General features: G+C 41.8%; 1 protein-coding gene across 4 annotated transcripts in view; it reads left to right on the forward strand.

The window, feature by feature from the left end:
- Nucleotides 1-496: 496 nt before the first annotated feature.
- The window catches only part of FERMT1 (FERM domain containing kindlin 1), a 48,502-nt gene continuing 26,504 nt past the window's right edge, over nt 497-22,494 (forward strand). For 2 of the 4 annotated variants that reach the window (XM_007191726.2, XM_007191723.3), the window contains exons 1-6: nt 497-916; nt 6,075-6,243; nt 8,102-8,335; nt 11,717-11,863; nt 13,291-13,504; nt 15,545-15,647. In XM_007191726.2, the coding sequence (XP_007191788.1) occupies nt 6,093-6,243; nt 8,102-8,335; nt 11,717-11,863; nt 13,291-13,504; nt 15,545-15,647 (849 nt within the window). In that variant the 5' untranslated portion in view covers nt 497-916; nt 6,075-6,092. Of the gene's footprint in view, nt 917-949; nt 1,118-1,592; nt 1,659-6,074; nt 6,244-8,101; nt 8,336-11,716; nt 11,864-13,290; nt 13,505-15,544; nt 15,648-22,494 lie in introns of those variants that run through there. The other 2 variants (XM_007191724.2, XM_007191725.2) reach the window with 2 other exon arrangements.

Genomic DNA, 22,494 nt, shown 5'->3' on the forward strand with positions numbered 1-22,494 from the left:
CCACTGTATCCTCAAAGCTCAGCCCAGGCCTGGTGCATAGTAAACACTCAACAAAAGTGTGTAATTTGGGCGAAGGAGGCTTGGAGAGGTTGTGTAAATTCCCCAAGGTCACCCACCCTTCCTGCTCTCTTCGGAAGTGAATCCAACAGGAGGGTGAGCGGAGGGCTGGGTGGTGAATGTGAGGTGAGCCACCCAGACTTCCGCGAGGGGCGTGGCCTTGGGTTCCCCCGGGGTCTTCCATCGTGCATGTTTGGGGTGCCTCACCCTTCTCAGGGGTTTACACCACCCTCTTACTCAGAGATGAACCGCTTTTTTTTCTTCCACCTGGCGACCACAGGTCCTCCAGGCTCTCTAGAGGGGAGGCGGTTGTTCTCGCCCGAAGCCGAGGCTCCTGGCGCGTGGACGCACCCCGGGGTGTGAGTGACTGGTACATCCTGAGGGCGGGGAAGTAGCAGGACCTTAATCACCGGGCTAGTCCCGGGCGGGCCTCGGGGAACCAGGAAACTGGAGGCGGTCTAAGAGAGGGTGGGCAGGATGAGAGGTCGCAAGAGGGGCACGGGGCTGAGCCTCCGCCGGGTTCTCCCCGCCCTCTCGCCGCGCGGTAGCCCGGCGACCACCCTTTGCCCGTAAAGTCTGCGGAGCGCCCCCTCCCCGGGCAGCGGGACCTGGCAGGCGGGGGCTGGGCGTGCAGCCGCCTGCCCGCTGTGCTGGCCGGCCTTGCCCCGGGGGCCGCGCGGGGCGGAGACTGGGCGGCGGGGGCGGGCGCCAGTCTAGGTGGCAGGTCCGCGCGCAGCCTTCTCCAGCCGAACCTCGCGGAGCAGCTGCCGCCACCGCGCGCCCCTGGCTCGGCCGGAGTGGCCTCTGGCCGGGTCTCCAGGGGGCAGCGACTCCGCACGCCGCAGGCTCCGGAAAGGAGGTGGGTGGCGAGGGGCCGGGACCAGGCGGGGAGGGGAGGCTGCGATGGGCACCGCTGGTTCCCGAGACCCCCGCCCCTGCCTTTCTACAGCTCCTTGCACTTAAATGGCTGCTGAATTAAAAACCGCGTCCTCGGCTTGTGACCACCTTCTCCGTCCTTGCGTATCTGGCTGCGCAAAGTAAACTCTCCGTCCAGCTGCGGGTACTGTATTTATGGGGGTAGGGGGCAGGTTTCTACCCACCCACCACACTCCCCTGGGCCCCAGGACCCTGCAGAGCTGGCAAAAGACAGGCCAGAGGCCTTCGGACCCACTCACTCTCTGATCTTCCAGGGAAGCGTTGCGTCTATTTCCCCCCGTCTTTCTCTCTGTCTGCCTGCCTGCGTCTGTCTGTCTTTCTTGATTGAGTTTTCTATAAAGGACCCGAGGAAGTGGTAAACTGGGCTTCCCCAAAGGAAGGCAGGTCTGGTGGTGCGCTTTGCTTCTTGTTCTGGTCTTTAACTTAGATGTGCTTTCCTCAACAAGTAACAGCTTGCTGAACATGAGAAGTTCGCTCAAAAAGGCGCAGAAAAGATAGGAGAGGAATGCGGGGAAACCAGATTGTCTGATTTTAGCCAGAATTTCGTTGTAAGGGAATCACCATTTATTTCCTAAATGAGAAGTGTTTTGATTGCCCAGGTTAGGAAAAGAAAAAACCCTGTGTCTGATTGTTCACGAAACAAGCAGCAAGGAGTCACCTTAAAAGTAAGGTTATTTTCTTTATGTACAAAACATTGTAAATAACAAAACCTCAAATCATAGCATTTTAGAGATTGTAAGGATCTTAAAGTCAAATACTTCAATGGCGTGTTATGAGTTTGAGTTATCTTTATTGTGTCCTCACTGGGAAAGATTTATGTTAGTAGGAATGCTTAGTGAAGGTACTGAGAGTTTAGCTCAGAGTTTTAAGAGTTGTACAATATATCCTTGTAGCTTATTTTTTTTTAAATTATTTTTATTGGAGTAAAATTGCTTTACAATGTTGTGTTAGTTTTGGCTGCTTATTTATTTTATACATAATAGTTTGTACCTCTTAATTTCCTACCCCTATCTTGCCCCTCCCCCCTTTCCTCTCCCCACTGGCAACCACTAGTTTGTTCTCTATATCTGTGAGTCTGTTTCCTTTTTGTTATATTCACTAGTTTGTTTTATTTTTTTAGATTCCACATATAAGTGATATTGTACAGTATTTGTATTTCTCTGTCTGACTTATTTCACTCAGCATAATACCCTCCAAGTCCACCCATGCTGTTGCAAATGGCAAAATTTCATTATTTTTTTATGGCTAATATTCCATTCCACATCTTCTTTATCCACTTATCTATTGATGGACACTTGAGTTGCCTCCATATCTATTGTAAATAATACTGCTATGAACATTGGGGTGCATGTATCTTTTCTAATTGGTGTTTTCGGTTGTTTTGTTTTATTTTGTTTCTGATATATACACAGTAGTGTAATTGCTGGGTCATGTGGTAGTTCTATTTTTAGTTTTTTGAGAAACTGCCATACTGTTTTCCACAGTGGCTACACCAATTTACATTCCCACCAACAGTGTAGGAGGGTTCCCTTTTCTCCACATCCTTGCCAACACTTGTTATATGTAGTCTTTTTGATAATAGCCATTCTGACAGGTATGAGGCAATATCTCACTGTGGTTTTAATTTGCATTTTCCTGATGATTAACATGTTGAGCATCTTTTCCTGTGCCTGTTGGCCATCTATATGTCTACTTTGGAGAAATGTCTATTTAGGTCTTCTGCCCATTTTTGAATGGGTTGGGTTGTTTTTGCTTTTGTTTTTGTTTTTTAATTGAGCTGTATAAGCTGTTTGTATATTTTGGAAACTAATCCCTTGTCTTTTGCATCTTTTACAAATATTTTCTCCCATTCCATGGGTTATCTTTTCATTTTGTTTATGGTTTTCTTTGCCATACAAAAGCTTTTAAGTCTAATTAGGTCCCATTTGTTTATTTTTGTTTTTATTTCATTTGCTTTAGGAGACAGATCCAAAAAAATATTGTTACAATTCAAGTCAAGGAGTGTCCTGCCTATGGTTTCTTCTAGGAGTTTTATGGTTTCTGGTTATATTTAGGTCTTTAATCCATTTTGAGTTTATTTTTGTATATGTTGTTAGAGAGTGTTCTAATTTCATTCTTTTACAGGTAGCTGTCCAGTTTTCCCAGCACCACTTATTGAAGAGACTGTCTTTTCTCCATTGTATATTCTTGCCTCCCTTGTTGTGGATTAATTGACAAGTGTGTGGGTTTATTTTTGGGCTCTCTGTTCTATTCCATTAATCTATGTGTCTGTTTTTGTGTCTGTCCCATACTGTTTCAATTACTGTAACTTTGTAGTATAGTCTGAAGTCAGAGAGCGTGATTCCTCCAGCTCTGTTCTTCTTTTTCAAAATCGTTTTGGCTATTCGGGGTCTTTTGTGTTTCCATACAAATTTTAAAATTATTTGTTCTAGTTCTGTGAAAAATGCCATCGCTATTTTGATAGAGATTGCATTGACTCTGTAGATTGCCTTGGGTAGTATGGTCATTTTAACAATATTAATTCTTCTAATCCATGAATGTGGTATATCTTTCCATCTGTTTGTGTTGTCTTCAATTTCTTTCTTCAGTGTCTTATAGTTTTCCAAGTATAGATCTTTTACCTCCTTAGGTTGGTTTATTACTAGGTATTTTATTCTTTTTGATGTAGTGGTAAATATGATTGTTTCCTTAATTTCTCTGATAATTCATTGTTCGTGTATAGAAATGCAACAGACTACTGTATATATATTTTGTGGTCTGCAACATTACCAAATTCATTGATGAGCTCTAGTAGTTTTCTGGTGGCATCTTTAGGATTTTTTATGTATAGTATCATGTCATCTGCAAACAGTGACAGTTTTACTGCCTCCTTTCCAATTTAGCTTCCTTTTATTTCTTTTTCTTGTCTGATTGCTGTGGCTAGGTCTTCCAATACTATGTTGTATAAAAGTGGCTAGAGTGGGCATCCTTGTCTTGTTCCTGATCTTAGAGGGAAATACTTTCAGCTTTTCACCATTGAGTATGATGTTAGCTGTGGGTTCATCATATATGGCCTTTATTATGTTAAGGTACGTTCCCTCTATGCCCACTTTCTGCAGACCTCCTCAGAGGTCACCATAGTCCTGGCTTAATAAGTGATCTAGTTAGTTTGAAGGGAGGAACTGAGTCCTGGAGCTAATTTTTCAAGTGGCTGTTGCAATTTGAGGGTGTGAGAGGAAGACCAGCATTAGCTGGAGCTTGTTATGAATGCAGGGTCTCCACATCCACCCCAGACCTGCTGACTAGAACCTGCATGTTAATAAGATCCTGCTGAATAGAATCTGCATATTAATAAGGTTCTCAGGGTTCGTGTGCACTTTCCATTAGAGAAGCCCTTTCCTGGGCCGTTTGCATGCACAGATGTTTCTTAAAAACAGGCCTTATGAAAACATAGATTTCTCATAAGCTGTCTTTACCTAGCAAAGTGAAAAACATTTGTTGTCACTTAAATGACTGATTTTTATTTTAAATCTTAAAATAGCCAGGAGAGGTAGTATCATTTGCTTTCTATTTAAGAGAGAGCTGACATTTTTAAGTTCTGCCAATTTGGAATCCCAGTGTTCCTATTACCCCCACAGCACTCAGTTCTGATACTGCTTAGCTTCTTTCATCATAGTTCCTCCAACGAGGAGAACACTATGGGTTTGAAGTTCTCACCCCTAACTGTACTTTGAAGAGTGGGTTTGTATGTCTGTCACTCCTGTTTTAAATCTGTTGCTAAAGGTGTGTCCAAAAACTTAATTGATACACTTGTTTATCAACCTCTATATGATATAAAATGGTTACTCAAGTAAATCAAATATGTGGCAATAACTAATGACCTGTATCTCTATGTGCTTAAGATAAAACTACCTTATATGACTAGAAAAGAAACAATTTTGCTCTATTTTTATTTTTTGAATTTTCATACTAGAAGATGTCATCAGTATTTATGGGAGGAATGTAATAATACATATGTATATACATTAGAGATAAAGATTTTTTTTAATATTTATTTATTTGGTTGTGCTGGGTCTTAGTTGTAGCAGGCGGGATCCTTAGTTGCAGCTCAAGGGCTCCTTAGTTATAGCTCACTGGCTCCTTAGTTGTAGCATACAGACTCATTGTGGCATGCATGTGAGTTCTAGTTCCCTGACCAGGGATCAAACCCAGGCCCCCTGCATTAGGAGCACTGAGTCTTAACCACTGCACCACCAGGGAAGTCCCAAGATAAAGATTTTAATTTCCTCTTTTTTTTTTTTTAATAAGCATTAAGTCTGATTTTATCAGCTTCCTCATTTTTAATTAATTATATTTATTTTTGTCTGTGTTGGGTCTTCGTTTCTGTGCGAGGGCTTTCTCTAGTTGCGGCGAGCGGGGGCCACTCTTCATCGCGGTGCACGGGCCTCTCACTGTCGCGGCCTCTCTTGTTGCGGAGCACAGGCTCCAGACGCGCAGGCTCAGTAGTTGTGGCTCACGGGCCCAGTTGCTCTGCGGCATGTGGGATCTTCCCAGACCAGGGCTCGAACCCATGTCCCCTGCATTGGCAGGCAGACTCTCAACCACTGCGCCACCAGGGAAGCCCTTAATTTCCTCTTTTAATTTCCTTTTTTTAAGTCAGTTCTATTGACATATAATTTGCATACAACAAAATACATCAAAGTGTACATTTAAATTCAATGCATTTTATTGTATACAAATTATACTTCAATAAAGTTGATTTTTTTTAAGTGTCAAGGATTGCCATGATTTGTTGCCTATTGCTAAAATAGTTCAGAGAAGGTCAAGAAAAGTCAGTAGAGAAGGATGGATGCACTGAGCAGGCACAGAAAATAGCCAGGTGGACTTGGGAGGGTGGAAAAGTGAAGTACATAAATTTAGAAGGCTTGAGATCATTTTTATAAGACTTTTTGTCTTTAAAGTTAAGATGCTGAATTTAATATCAGGAACCCTGCTGCATTTTTGAAGACAGGACTAAAATGGGGGAAGAAAGAGTTTTGCTCTGCAAGGTCTGCTTGGCGAGTCCCAGTCTCCTTCTGATCTGTCTGCCTTTTTACGCACAGACACCTGCATTTGCCACAATGCTCTCATCCAGTGACTTTGCGTCTGCTTCTTGGGAACTCGTGATCCAAGTTGACCATCCAAATGAAGAGGAGCAGAAGGACGTCACACTGAGAGTGTCTGGAGACCTGCACATTGGGGGAGTGATGCTCAAGTTAGTGGAACAGATCAGTAAGTTGCTGCTTCTTTATGGTTTCTCTACATTTGAAACCCTCTCTGTTGCATCACCACTAAATGGCTGAACTGGATTGTCTGACCATCTAAATTTTTTTGATCATCCATCTTGTAATGGCCCCTGCCTGCAAGAGGAAGAGAAATGGGAAGACCTGAAGGAGCCCAAACCACCCCCTGACCCCCATTGTGAAAATTTGAGTCTTTGCTGGCAAACTAAAGCTCCCCAGTAGGTGTAAAAATCTATTTGCACAAGAACGGGACCCCTTCCATGTTGACTTTAGACCACACCTGGGGCCTTAGATTATTGTGTGATTCTCTGTTAATGCTTGATTGCTCCGTGATGCAGGCGGCCTGGTGCCAATGTGTCTTTTAACATTGTCCACCATTTGCTACTCACCCTGTTTAAAACAAGGAAAGAAGTCTTCAGGGTCAGAGTCTTCACATCACGAGTCAACATGAGGTACCTAGAATTTAATAATGTTCTATTTTCTTTGTATTTATTTTTTCTCTTCTACTTAAGACCACAGATGTTGGCTTTTCATTTACACCAGTGATATAAAGTATTTTTAAGTAAGCTTTCATTGGAGTATCATATACGTACAGAAAAGTGCACTTATTATAAGTGTACAGTTCAGTGAATTTTCACAGTCTTAAAACTACCACCCAGATCAAGAAAGAGAACATTACCTGATGCCCCACCCAAGTCCCACACCTAACCCCTCCCAGCCACTGCGCCACCAAGGGTAACCACTATCCTGAATTCTTACTCCATAGGAATAATTTTACTTGTTTGCAAACTGTATGTAAGTGGAATTATACAGGATAATATACTCTTAGGCATCTGCTTTCTTTCCTGCCACATTATGTCTGTGAGATTTAACCATGCTATTGCATATAGTTTGGGTTCATCGATTCTCATTGCTGTATAATATTCCATTGTATGATTATGCCACAGTTTATCCATTTACCTGTTGATAGATATTTGGATTATTTCCATTTGGGGGCTTTTACAGATAGTACCTGTCTTTTGGTGACTATATAGTACACGCATTTCTAATGCGTATATAGCTCAGAGAAAAATTACTGAATAGGACTTTCCAAAATAGTTATAGCATTTATACTTCTTCTAATAGCACTGAGAGAAAGGTTTTCTAATCTAAATAGAGAGAAAGAAAGAGGGAGAAACTATTTTTTAAGTAAATAAAATACCAGTGGCTCTTAATTTAGCAAAATAAAAGATTGAATATTGACTCTAACATTGGCAAAGGGGAAAGATTCAACCTAGATGCCAAGGGGCATTGAAGAAGGAGAAGAATTCAGTGTTGATGCTACCATTGAGAGAGAAAATATTCAGCTCTGATTTCAGTGTAAACACTTTGGAAACTGGGAATATGGTGGAACTAATAAGAGATGGACATTCCTGAGAAGAGTGAAATGTCAGCTTCCCAGTACTTCTGCGTGGAATTTGATTGGGAGCTGTTGATACTCCCTTGTGGAAGGATTCATTTCTATTAGAGAAATAATCTTGATTAAACAGAGGTGATGCTCCTGGCCTTCCCAGAAAGGACCATGACACCAAGGGACTTGGGAGAAGAGAACTTTAGTATTTCATCAGGAACAAAAATTGTATGTTTCTCTTCCTTTCATAGTATTTAAATATAAAGAAGGTAAGGTTCAGTCTATCTTCTACCTGCCCCACCTTAGGGACTTTTACAAGAAGCCAAGAATGATGAAACCTTGGGTTGTAGGAGGAGGTGGGAGCTGAAGACCAGCATTGGCTTCAGTTTTGCACACAAGGGATTTGACTCTGAGTGCTCACTCTCACTTTACTGCACTGTGTTCTCCGTTCTTGCAGACATAGCCCAGGACTGGTCAGACTTTGCCCTTTGGTGGGAACAGAAGCACTGCTGGCTTCTGAAAACTCACTGGACCCTGGACAAATGTGGGGTCCAGGCAGATGCAAAGCTTCTCTTCACCCCTCAGCATAAAATGCTTCGCCTCCGCCTGCCCAATGTGAAGACAGTGCGACTGCGAGTCAGCTTCTCGGCCGTGGTCTTCAGAGCGGTCAGCGACATCTGCAGAGCCCTGAGTGAGTTCCCACAGGCACCTGCGCCCTCTGGACTCTCAGCAGAGGAGGACAGGAAAATACGTGCACTTCTGCCAACAAGCAGTTGGCTTTACAGAACACGTCCCTTATTAGGAGCATACTTTTCAAGCCCAGTTCTGGAGACTTTAGCCATTTAAGTGAAGTTAAACCAAACGAAACATTATTGGAATAAATCAGGTTCACTTCCACAAAGCTTAAAACTATTTCAAAAGAGATTTGTAAACAGAAGAGACAACCCCAATAAGATTTCCCCCCCAAAACTCATTTCTCTAAGCCATACTGAAATCATCATTATATTTAAGACAAAAAAGAGTTCCATTAAATTATTATCACCATAGAGCCGATATGTCTTTATTGTTTTTGAGATAATGGTGATGCAATGTCTTAATTGCTTCCTTAACATTTGGCTCCAGTGAATAACTCTGTCCACAAACATCATTTGTGGAGTTTATTTTAAGCAGAAAAGTCCACTTAATTATGGATCAGAAACTTTAACAGCCATTAGAGACAACACTGTCCAAACCATTTCTTCTTCCTGGGACTTCCATAATAGGAGCAAACCCTGGGTCAGGAAGGTGTTCTTATTTTATATTTTTTGAAAGTGTGTAGGTATATTCTTGAATTCCAAGGCAAAGATTTAGTATTTGAACACAGTATATACAGTACGTGAGTGAGTGATCTATCTCCCCATTAAACTGTAAACTGCTCATTCATTCCTTCAACAAATATATATGTATTGGTTTGGCAGGCCCTGGGATGAGTGCTAGGGATGGGTTAAGCAATAAAAATAGCCCAAAATCTCTGCCCTCCTTGAGCTTACATTGTAGCATGCAGAGACAGAAAATAAATCATGTAAAAAATAAGATGTTAAAAGGAGATAGGTAGTGGAGAAAAAAAGGAAAAAGTATAATAGTGTACACAGGATTGAGAGTGCCAGTGTTGGGTAGTGCAGGCTGGTATAGTATTAAATAAGGTGAAGACAGAACCATTTCTTGAGCATGTCTGTGTTCCTAACACCTAGGAGAATGCCTGGCACACATCAGCTGCTTAGTAACTGGTTGTTGACTGAGCAGATGAATGGAAGCTTCCATTACAAAACATAAGTTCCAGAATTGTCCCTGATGCATGGTGAGCAAATGACAAGTACAGGGCGCCTTGCTTTCAGTAATATTCTAATGAAAATTTGAAGACAGAGTGAATGAGTAAATAAAATTCTACATTACACACACCACAGTTGACTGGAAGCACACATTGTAGCTGGGGCCAAAAACTTGAAGTTTTGAAATAAACAGAAACATTCATACATTCTTTTCTTTTCCAGATTATACCTTCATGGTAGTTCTAAAGGGCTCAACTTGGCATTTCTAATAAACCCTTTTTTTTTTTTTTTCTTTTTGACCATGCCACATGGCTTGCAGGATCTCTGTTCCCCAACCAGAGATTGAACGCGGGCCACAGCAGTGAAAGGGCCGAGTCCTAACCACTGGACCACCAGGGAATTCCCTAATAATCACTTTTTATATGTGACCAATTGAAACTAAATCAAATTTAGCAATAGGATGATTTTTTCCCTCGAAGAAAAGACAAGACACAAATCTTGGGCTTGGAGATATCGATGTTTTGTTTTGTTTTGTTTTGTTTGTAAAGCTTCCACTGCAAATTTTGATTCATCTCCAGGTTTTGTGTATAAATTATGCATTTGGAATGGTCACAGGTGTGTGTTGCAACCTGACAGTCACGCTTGGTTACTGGGAGGGAATCGAGCTCAATTGCCAGCCTCAGCCTCAGCACCAAGCAGTGTTTGAACCAAGAGGTAGGAGGACCTATGGAATCAGTGCATTTACCTCCAGGAAAGCTGCCCAGAAACTCTAACATCCACATTCCTTGGCTTTTACCTAGGATCATAGCAGCCCAGTGTGTTTATAAAGTTATCAGTTCTGATTGGAAATGGCAGTTATACGTATATTTGATTAATGGAGGAAAATGGGGACTATCTTCTTAGTTTGAGCACTCCAGAAGCAGACCTGAGATAAGAATTCAAGTACAAATATTATTTATTTGGAAGGTGATGCCAGGAAACACTGGCTGGGAGTGGGAAAGTGAGACTGGGAAGAGAAGGCCACTAATGAGCAAGTATCACTGATCAAGTCACACTGTGGGCAACTGGGGACCTCTGGGAGGCAGTGTGGACATGTCTTGGAGCTGTGCCACCCAAGGGGCAAGGGAGCTGGGGTGTTAATACACCATTCTCATCAGTCATTGAGTCATCGAGGGCTGTTCTTGGGGAGCGTTAATTCTCTGAACTCATGTGGCCTGTTGCATCTGTATCTGAGCAGTGTGGACTCTGGCATCCAGAGCAAGCCCTTGGGTAGAGAGACACATCCTAGCTGCCATTGGAAGGGGGTCAGAGCGCACTGAAATGGTGATGGCCAAGGGGTGGGCAGGACACCTACCATGTCTGCCTCGGGTATGAAAGTAGCTGTTGGGCAGAGAAAGGCTCTGAAGACCGCTGGTCTATAAAGAAAAAAGGTGGGGTCTTTGGTTGTTGCTTAAAAACCTAAAAACAGAAAAGGAAGGAAGGGAGGGAGGAAGGAAAGAAGCAAGGAGGGAGGAGAAAACGTAGTAAATAGATGACACATGCATAGCGAAATGCTGAGAGCAGTTTAAACAGAGTGCTGAGCACAGGAAGGAGCCACTATACTATTCCCTTCACATTGGATATGTTTGAAACATTTTCACAGTAGATTAAAAAACAAACTAGAAATTTTCCTAGACTGAATCTCCCTCAACTATCTGACCCCCACACACACCCATTTTAGGAGTCACTTATCCCCTTCAGTTTCTTCAAAAGGAATGCAATTTAGTTCCATTTATTTCTCAGGAATTTCCTGAGAAATGGTTTCAGATGCCCAACATGACTCTGAGTCTTAGAAGGAATTTTCTTTTTACTTTTTGCATTTCTTCTTTCTTTTTATTTATTTACTTATTTATTTAATTTGTTTATTTTTGGCTGTGTTGGGTCTTCATTGCTGTGTGCAGGCTTTCTCTAGTTGCGGCGAGTGGGGGCTACTCTTCATTGCGGTTCGTGGGCTTCTCATTGCGGTAGCTTCTCTTGTTGCGGAGCACGGGCTCTAGGCGCATGGGCTTCAGTAGCTGTGGCACTTGGGCTCAGTAGTTGTGGCTCACGGGCTCTAGAGCGCAGGCTCAGTAGTTGTGGCACACAGGCTTAGTTGCTCTGCGGCATGTGGGATCCTCCTGGACCAGGGCTCGAACCCGTGTCCCCTGCATTGGCAGGCAGACTCTTAACTACTGCACCACCAGGAAAGCCCTCTTCTTTCTTTTTTATATTTTTTTATTTTTTAGATATTAGAAGAGCAGAAGAAGTTTCCTTGTTAAAGCCTTCTGGTGAATATTTTAAAAAGAAGAAAAGAAAAGAAAAAAATAATAAGGAGCCCATAATTGAAGATATTTTAAGCCTGGAGTGTTCTCCAACAAATTCAGGTCCACCAGGTAAGATTTATGATAGGTGTTTTGTTGTTTTAATTCATTGTTAAATCCAAGAATTTCTTAAATTCTTAAGTCCCAAGAACTCTCCTCCCCTCTGCTCTCTCCCCCAAACAAAGAAGGACTAAAATTGAGGATTCCAGTGATGAGGATAGAATATCCAACTAATTTTAGAACTAACAGAAATTTTTTGACAAGGTATGTTGTATGGCTCATTATTTTAATTGTATGTATTAGGTTGCTGATGAATGTAAAACTTTAGTAGAATTGGCCATGAATTTGTGGGATAAAGGAAATTTGTTAGATCACTCAGATATACTTCTCTTCCTGATCCTACCTTCATATGACTCTTTCCTGAACTCAATTTAAATTTTGTGTTGGGCGTGTAACAGGAGGGGCAGTAAAAATTCTGTAAAGGCATCATCCTTTTATTTTTACAGTCGTACATCAGAGATATTGCAGACCACAGCAATAAAGCAAGTCACACGAATTTTTTTTGTTTCCCATCTCATATAAAAGTTTACACTCTACTGTTACTATTAAGTGTGCAATAGCATTATGTCTTTAAAAAAATGTACATACCTTAATTAAAAAATACTTTATTTCTAAAAATGCTAACATCATCTGAGCCTTCAGCAAGTCATAGCAGTAACATCAAAGATCACTGATCACTGATCCCCATGACAAATATAATAATCATGGAAAAGTTTGAAATATTAGGAGAATTACCAAAATGTGGCACAGAGACACAAAGTGAGCAAATGCCATTGGAAAAATGGCGCCAATAGACTTGCTCAACACACAGTTGCCACAAACCTTCAATTTCTAAAAAAACAAAAAACCAGTATCTGCAAAGCACAATAAAATAAGATATGCCTATATATAAGAATTAATCTCTAGCTTGCTTGCAGCTCTGAGGGTTTCTTGCATAGTATATTCCAATGCAAAGAATGAAAAGGATTATTTACGCTTTCCTTATGCAAATTAGAGTCAGATGATTTATAAACCATCAACTAGCTGGGTTCTTAAAATTGTAAATACTGTGATTTGTTTAGGGGATTTGCCAAAGAATATAGTGTATGCATGCATTCTGCAAGAGCTCCAGTTTTCTAATAGTGCCAGAACTCACCACCGAAATAGGAGAATTTTGAATTATTGAGGAGAAGGAGATAGTCCCACATCTGTCTGGGTTGATTTTGGAAGTTTTTACAGCCTATGAGTTCCCAAGCTTCCCAGGAGCTAAATATTCAGACAGGAGTTTTACCTGTGTTTAACTTCTCTCCCCATCACTCATGACTCATCTGATTATTTTAAATGATAACAAACATTTAAGTTCAAAATCCATTTTAGTACAAGCAATATTGGTAATTATTTTTCTAAAGATTCCTACCCCAAATCTCATATCCTAGTTCATACTCTCCTTTGCTTTGCAGTAAGTCCTGGCTTATACAGTAGAACCATGACCCCCACATATGACCCCATCAACGGAACGCCAGCGTCATCCACAATGACTTGGTTTAGTGACAGCCCTTTGACTGAACAAAACTGCAGTATCCTCGCATTCAGCCAGCCCCCTCAGTCACCAGAAGCTCTTGCTGACATGTACCAGCCTCGGTCTCTGGTTGACAAAGCCAAGCTTAACGCAGGGTAAGGACATGACTTCGTTTTGCTTCTATGTGAACTGATGTTGATATAGTAAGAGAGATGCTGCAGGGATGGGGGAGGGGGGTGTTTCATTTTTAAGTTAGCATGCCTAGGGATTGTATACTATTCACAAAAATCAGTGCTGATTTTAGCAACAAAAGGGAAAAATGCAGCCTTTCATCATTTCAATACATTTAAAGTGTGACAACATTTATGCACTGGGTTAATTCAAAGGTTTACCATATGTGAATACTAATTCTTTGCCCATACACGTGTGCAAAGTGTATTTTATGGAATGTAGAACAGCTTATAAGTGGGTTGGTCACCATGGAGCAGCAGGGGAGACCCAAGGTGGCCTCACTGTCTTTCGTAGAGCACTCCTTCTCCATTCTGCAATCCAGCGAGTGAGTCCTTCAGCATTTGTTTGAAGTGGTCTCAGAAAACACAATCTATTTCTCAAACCACCATCTATTTCACTCCCTGCTGTCCACCAAGCAAAGTCAAGTTTGTTAACAGCACTCCATTCCCTGTGAGATCTGGCCCCGAAGATGTCCATCTGTCCGTCCTGCTGTGCTCTCATGCACCCCATCCCCCCACGTGCATGCTCACTCTTCTGTCACCGCCTCATCTCCAGCTTTTCCCCTGCTCCAGAACCCTCTCCTTTCCTCCTCCTCTACCAGCCCATCCCTGTTTGTCCTTTAAAGCCCAGCCACATACAGTCTCCTTCTCAGATGTCACCATTCAAGATCAGTCACTTCCCTTGAGTCCTGTTCTTGGCTCCAGTGTTACCTTGTTCCTTTAGTATGAGGCTTGGTTACCCTACTGGACTGTCAGTTCCTTTAGGTTGGAGACTGAATCTTGGTTATTCTTATTCTCCCAAAAGGGAATATATAATATGTAATAGAATATTACATATATAAGTATATATAATCAATATATATAAACATATATAAAATACTTGATAGAAGTTCAAGCCATTTTCCTTCAGTGGTATTGGATGCCCCTCATTCCCACCTTGTTTTGTTGTTAACTTTTCATCACCCCTCACCATTGCCAGTACTTATCTTTCAAACTCTAGAATTGTGCTACCCAGTACAGGAGTCACTAGCCGCATATGGACATTTACATTTATGTTTGAATATAATTAAAATTAAAATGTGGCACTAGCCACATTTAAACCTTCAGTAGCCACGTGTGACTAGTGGCTACTCAATTGGGCAGGGCAATATAGAATATTTCCATCGTTACAGAAAGTTCTACATAGAACTTTCTGTAAGATAGAGCCAGTTCTGGGTTGGACCATCTGGTGTAGAAGTGGTCAGCAGTCAACAAGTACATGCAGCACAAGTACATGCAACAGTCAGCAAGCGCAGATTCTCATTCTGGCTCCACCACGAGGCATGTGACCTTGAACATATCACTTAATGTTGCTGAGGCTCATTTTCCTCATCCATAAAACTGAGAAAATAAGAACTGCCCTGGGGGACTTCCCTGGTGATCCAGTGGGTGAGAGTCTGCGCTCCCAATGCAGGGTGCCTGGGTTCGATCCCTGGTCAGGGAACTAGATCCCACATGCGGCAACTAAGAGCCCGCATTCCACAACTAAAGATCCCACGTGCCGCAACTGAGTCCGCATGCCACCACTAAAGATCCCACGTGCCGCAACTAAGACCTGGTGCAGCCAAAATAAATAAAATTAAATTGTAAAAAAATTAACTCAAAAAAAGAAAGAAGAAGAAGAACTGCCCTGGCTCCTTCAGTTGGTTACTTTAAAGTGTCAGTGAGAAAATATATACATACAAAAAAGCACTTGGAAAGCTGTATGAAAGCTGTATGTATAAAATGGAGATATAAGCTATTATCAAGTCATCTCCCTTACTGAGTTTTGGTTATATTACTTACCCGGACTTTGTTCAAGGGTGTATGTATACACACGTATACATTTAGATATACATGCATATGTATATATAAACACATTATATAATACTATAATTATGTGTGTAAAATTGATTGACTTTTAAAACTCATCCTGTTGTTTTCTAGTTGGCTAGACTCCTCACGTTCCCTTATGGAACAAGGCATCCAGGAGGATGAGCAGCTGCTGTTACGATTTAAATACTACACTTTCTTTGACTTGAATCCCAAAGTAAGATACTTTTTCTCAATTCTGTCTCTCCTTTTTTTTTTTAATGTGAATGCATGAAAGTGTAAAATTGAGTTATTTAGTTTTCAAAATTAGGATTAATTTATGTAACCTTCTGTTTAGCTCTGTAGGGTTAGACCAATAAATGTATACTGGTCTCTGGATTTTCATCTGTTTGTCTCTAATGAGCATGGTAGGCTACCCCTGAGTTAGGGGAGTCTCTAAGAGTCTTCACTCATGGCATGTGCTGCCCCTCTCCATTCACGGTGAAGCAGGAACAAGAAGAGAGTGGCTCACAGAGTTGGAGTCCTTCATGCTTAGGAAGGAGGGAGTTGTCAGGGCCCAGGGTAAGAGGGGAGGGGTTTTGGCAAAGAAGCCAGGACCTCATGATAGCACACACCTGGCTCCCCACTGCGGTGCTGAATGAGTCTTGGGCAATGAGACAGAGGGATCATCTGGATAAATAAAGACCCCAGCTGGTTGCCAACTCTCATTTTAAGTGCACATCTCCCACCTGAAGTTTCCTAGGACAGCTGAATGGTGAAATAACTCCTCTGAACATCTGCCCCTTCCTTGTCCCAATTCTCCCTTTTGTAGAGTTGTGAATTGGCACTTAAAATGGCCCAAAGTAGAAAACACACACTGGGTCACCAGTCCTCTGAGTGCACAGCATGATTGTATCCTTCCCATCCCAGTTCCGAGCTGACTGCTCTTCTTTGATTACCACCGGGCACTTGTCCAAGGGGCCTGCCTCGGGTCGCCTTTTCTGCACCCATCCCTTCCTCATCCATGGCAGTGTTTCTGCCTCTTGTGTCACTGTCTCTTCCTTGGTCCTCATTTTGTCTGGGCTCCAGAGGCCCATCTGGACACCCACTGCTTACCTAACTGGCATCTGATTCAAAATAAGCCCTCTTCCTTGTTTCTGTGGAGCTCTTGCTCAGTCTTTGGTTGAGATCCAGCTTTCTGCCCATGGGCCTAGCTTGCATCTGGAGTACGTCACTTCCAGTGAATCATGGTAAGAAAGCAAACTTTGGCTCTTCTTTGATAAAATCTTCTGGAGAAATTACTGTTATGGCTTCTCTTAACCAATTGTTTTGATTTTCTTAAGGGCAGTGTGAATTATACAACTATTCAGGTTTTCTTTTTTGTGTTGCCTGCTAGAACCAAATCTTTACATTTTCTGTGACCTCATTTTTAGCCTCATTCCTGACTCAGCTTTACTCTTTCCTTGACTAGTTCCTAGGTAACTTAATCTACCTTGTTGTATGCTATTCTAATAAACTGCCTTAAATTTTTTTCTGAAACTAGATAACACATAAATAAAACATACTTATGCATTTTCTAATTGCTAAGTCAGGAATGTGGCCCCAATTTATCTCTTCAGACTTGTGCCCCTGTTGTTTTATTTATTCATTTGTTTATCGAACAACTACCGTGTGCCAAGAACTAAGATAGAAGTTGAGGGCCCAAAACTGCTGGATGTTAGAATAACGTTTTCAAATTTATGAAATAAAATACATAGGATTGCAAAATGGAACTATATTGAACTATAGTAACCAAAATCTTTTTCAAAATGGATGTAAGTAACATATCTGTTTAATTAGTTGATATCAAAGTGATGATGAATGTGAGCATTATTTGAAAACAGCAACTGTGATGCAATATGAAAAATCTGTGATTCTGGTAGTCATGAAGTCATAAGTGCTCTGTAGTACTGCGGTTTGTGGCCTACATTCACCATGGAAGGAAATGCTAAATTTCCATTAAGAGCCGTTGCAAATAGAGGTGTAGGTTTTCCTAATCCAGGCTTATGGACCACCTGATTTAGACTCCCAAATCCAAGAATCGCAGATTCAGAAACCCTGCCCTAAGATCACATTCAGGTCTTATTCCTTCCAGAAAGGAGCTTTTCTCTACTCTTGGTCACACTGGCCCTTCCCTTCTCTGAGCCACAACTGAGTGTAATTTCAGGACTCACACCTCTAATTGTACCACATTCATGGATTTTCTCTACAAATAAACTGCAAACTCCTTGGAGTTAGGGAGCACTTCTGATATTTCCTTTACTCTCAACCCCTACGTGCTGCAAGGATGCTGGGAGAGTCAGACTTTCCTAGTCGCCTGCTCCAGGATGGGATCAGCTGGTCCTTGGAGACCCTCCTATCAATTTCTTTGCCAAGAGATTCCCCATTAAAACCCTTGCTTTGGCAATTGAGCTCAATGCTAAAAGTAAACTCAGTCATCTACTGCTTAAAATAATAGTCAGGAACATGTAAGTGACATCACAGTCAAGGAATTCAGACATGGCAGATCATCAGCATAAATATCAAACATGGAGGGGCAGTGTTAAAAATGTGTTGTCTAAAAAGTGGAAGATTAAAAGGAATCATACTTCCGAAGGGGACAAGAACCCGGAAGGCAAAGGTTACTAGGGCTGTTGTCCTAGGCTCTTTGCCTCCAGCCCCTGCTTGCTTAATTGGTAAGGAGTTCTGTGTCCATAGCCTATGAACAAAATGTATCTGAATCTAACTGCAAAATAGCAGCTGTCAACCCAAAGGTGACAGGAAAACTCAAGCTGGTGGGATAGGACTTTGGGGTGCAGGATGATTCTCAACCACTCTAGAGTTGTGGCAGCCCTCCCTTCTCTGCCCTCCTAAAGTACAGAGTGCTATAAATGAAAGCAAGTTTAAGGCTCCTGGGTAGAGGGATATAGAAACTTAAGATAGAGTTTGTGCTTTCAAAGAATCTACAATCAAATCAAGAAGAGCAAAGATAGCACCCATGAAACCACTGCAAACATACAAAGTACCCTACATTTAGGAGTTAAATCATATAATAGGACCAGGGAGCTTCTCTTCTCTGGCTTTCAGAGGAGAGATCCAAGCAAGCTGTAGAGCTGAGGCAACAGGCGCTGATTAAAATCTCAGATGTATGAAAGTACTAGAATACATTTCAAATATAATATACTTTAAAAATGCAAAATCCAGAATCCATAAAGAAAAGACTGGTACATTTTAATTAAAAAATGAAAATTTTATGCATGGCAAAAAATTATAAATGAAGTTAAAAAAAAGTCATTGCAACACATACTACAAACAAAAGGCCAGTCTCTAATATATCAAGAGCTCTTCCAAATCAATAATAAAATACCAACAACCCAGTAGACTAATGAGCAAAGGATGTGAACACATAGTTCATAGAAAAGGAACTACAATGGCTCTTATAAGGTCTTATTACTGGCAAAGATCAAAAAGTTTCATGCACTATCTTAGCAAGAGTGTGGGGAAACAGGCTCTCTCATACATACACTGCTTGTAGGTCAAATTATGAATTAATCTAGCCTCTATGGAAGGCAATTTGGCAATATCTATCAGAATTACAATTCTGCATGGCTTTGACCCAGAAAATCCACCCCTCGATATTTATACCACAGTTATACTCAAATATGTGAGTTGATATGTCTGTACACAAGAACAGTTATTACATTATTTGTTTTAGGGAAAAATTGGAAACCACCTAAACATCCATCAATAGGGAACTGGTTAAATACGTTATGGTCCATTCATATAGTGTTGTTTTTTTTTTTTTTTAAACTGTTGAGTTTAGTTGTCTTTTTTTTTTTTTTAACTTTGGGTTTGTTTATTTATTTATTTATTTATTTATTTGTTTGTTTATTTATAGCTGTGTTGGGTCTTCGTTTCTGTGTGAGGGCTTTCTCTAGTTGTGGCAAGTGGGGGCCACTCTTCATCGCGGTGCGCGGGCCTCTTATTATCACAGCCTCTCTTGTTGCGGAGCACAGGCTCCAGACGCGCAGGCTCAGTAATTGTGGCTCACGGGCCTAGTTGCTCCACGGCATGTGGTATCTTCCCAGACCAGGGCTCGAACCCATGTCCCCTGCATTGGCAGGCAGATTCTCAACCACTGCACCACCAGGGAAGCCCTCATACAGTGTTTTGATTAGGAAGAATGAATCAGCTTTCTTTTGATGGGGAGCATATTCAGGGAATATTACTGAATGAAAAAGAACAAGGTACAAAACCATCGGTAGAGAAACTACACTTTGTGGGGAACAAGGAAGGGTAAGAGACTGACTTTTTATTGTACACCCTTTGTCCCTTTTGAATTCATTCAAAATGAATTCCATCATTATATACTCTCTTGCCCCATTTAAGTGCATTTTATCTTTTTTTATTTTTTTATTATTTTATTATTTTTTTTTTATAATGAGAGCCTCTGGGAACTACAGTTTTGTCTTTTATTTTATTTTATTTAGTTATTTATTATTTATGGCTGTGTTGGGTCTTCGTTTCTGTGCGAGGGCTTTCTCTAGTTGTGGCAAGTGGGGGCCACTCTTCATCACGGTGCGCGGGCCTCTCATTATCACAGCCTCTCTTGTTGCGGAGCACAGGCTCCAGACGCGCAGGCTCAGTAATTGTGGCTCACGGGCCGAGTTGCTCCGCGGCATATGGGATCTTCCCAGACCAGGGCTCAAACCCGTGTCCCCTGCATTGGCAGGCAGATTCTCAACCACTGCGCCACCAGGGAAGCCCTAAGTGCATTTTAAAATGTGTGCATTTTTTTAAAAAAAACTTCTGTGACTCCAGTAGTTTATAGTATTTTTTAAAATGTTCACTAGAGAAAAGGCACATCAGTTTTTTGTTTCTTTGTTTGTTTTTATAAATTTATTCATTTATTTATTTTTGGCTGTGTTGGGTCTTCGTTGCTGCGCGCGGGCTTTCTCTAGTTGCTGCAAGCGGGGGCTACTCTTCCTTGTGGTGCGTGGGCTTCTCACTGCAGTGGTTTCTCTTGTTGCGGAGCACAGGCTCTAGGCACGCAGGCTTCAGTAGTTGTGGCAGATGGGCTCAGTAGTTGTGGCTTGTGGGCTCTAGAGTGCAGGCTCAGTAGTTGTGGCGCATGGGACGGGCCTAGCTCCTTGGCATGTGGGATCTTCCCGGACCAGGGCTCAAACCCGTGTCCCCTGCATTGGCAGGAGGATTCTTAAGCACTGAGCCACCAGGGAAGTCCCAAGGCACATCAGTTTTAATAAGAGGCCTAGAAGATACTAAAACTTGCTATCCAACTGGGGACTTCCCTGGTGGTCCAGTGGTTAAGAATCCGCCTGCCAATGCAGGGGACACAGGTTTGAGCCCTGGTCCGGGAAGATCCCACATGCCACAGAGCAACTAAGCCGTGAGCCACAACTACTGAGCCTGTGTGCCGCAACTACTGAGCCCGCATGTCGCAACTACTGAAGCCCGCACACCTAGAGCCCATGCTCTGCAACAAGAGAAGCCACCACAATGAGAAGCACGTGCACCTAAACGAAGAGTAGCCCACGCTTGCCGCAACTAGAGAAAGCCTGCATGCAGCAATGAAGATACAGCACAGCCAAAATAATTAATTAATTAATTAATTTTAAAAACTTCCTACCCAAGTTTTTAGGGAATCACTTAAGAGTGATTAGATCCAAATAGTAATCCTTTCCTGAGAGCATGAAAACTATGGGAGGTAGGTTTTGTTATTTTTTATATTGTTGGTTGGTGGAAGGAGGGAAGGGTTTACTGAATTGGCCAGATAGGGAGAAACAGAGATTCATGCAGTGGAGTTGGCAGAAACTACGTGCTTTGGTGGTTTCTATTTTCAATTAACCAGGAGACAAAGGAAATTGAGGGCCAAGGAGAGGGCAGCAGTAGCCAGTTCCCACCAGGGAAAAATTTGTTTCTGAGTCGCTGAAACCACTGAAAGAGTTCTCAGGAAAAAAGCTTTTGGGATACCTGTTAATGAATGAACCTGTGAAGACCCAGGACCTTGTGCTGTCCCAGAGCCTCAGTGGGAATGTGAACAAGCCTCCAAAGAGGAAAATCCAGAGCTCTGTGGATGCCGCAGAGGAATCCAGGTTCCTCAGCAGGAGCCAGGCTGGCCCGGCTTCTTCTCTTGATGTTAGTCTGTAAATGCAGGCAACTCTTGTTTAACCAATATTCTGTCAAAGAGTTTTTTTTTAATCTGGCTTGGGGTGGAGAGGAGTTAAGTATTTTTAGGTGAGGAAGCTCTTATTAAATTTTTAAAACCTTTTCTAACTGCATTTGAGAGAAAAGCCTTATAGGGTGATTTAACTTACTCTCACTAAAACCCCTACAGCAGACAGAGAGGGAGAGATAGATAGATAGATAGATAGATAGATAGATAGATAGATGATAGATAGATAGATAGATGGATAGATGATAGATAAATATGACAGTTTGTTAGTCCAATTCAGATTTCGGCAACCGCGCATACTATTTAGATTTTGCGTTTCAGCTGTGAATTAAAGGCGGGGCCTTTTTGGGGGAGAGGGTTGGGGGTTGGGTGCCTGGTTTTGGTGTGCACTGTGTGTGTGGTTTGTTTAGTTGTCATGTCTTTGGATTACAATATAATTGACATACCATAAAATTTACCCATTGTAAGTGTACAATGTGATTTTTAGTGAATCTATATAGTTGTGCAACCATCACCACAGTCTAGTTTTAAAACACTTGTGTCACCCAAAAATGTTTCCTCATACCCATTTGTGGTCAGTCCCTGCCACCAGCCCCAGCCCGCACCTGGTCTGCTTTCCGTCTTGAGTTTTACCTTTTCTAGAAATTTCACGTATGGAATCATACAGTGTGTAGTCTTGTATCTGGACTCTCGGCATGATGACTTCGAAGTTTATCTGTGTTTTTGCTGGAATGGTGTCCTATCGTGTGGATGGACACATTTGGATACACTTGTTTATCCATTTTCCAGTTGAGGGACATTGGGTTGTTTCTGGTTTGGAGCTGTTATGAATGATGATACCATGAATGTTTTTATGCGTGTCATGTTTTGGTTT

The sequence above is a fragment of the Balaenoptera acutorostrata genome, chromosome 15 (assembly GCF_949987535.1).
Source record: "Balaenoptera acutorostrata chromosome 15, mBalAcu1.1, whole genome shotgun sequence".
Taxonomy (NCBI): Eukaryota; Metazoa; Chordata; class Mammalia; order Artiodactyla; family Balaenopteridae; genus Balaenoptera; species Balaenoptera acutorostrata.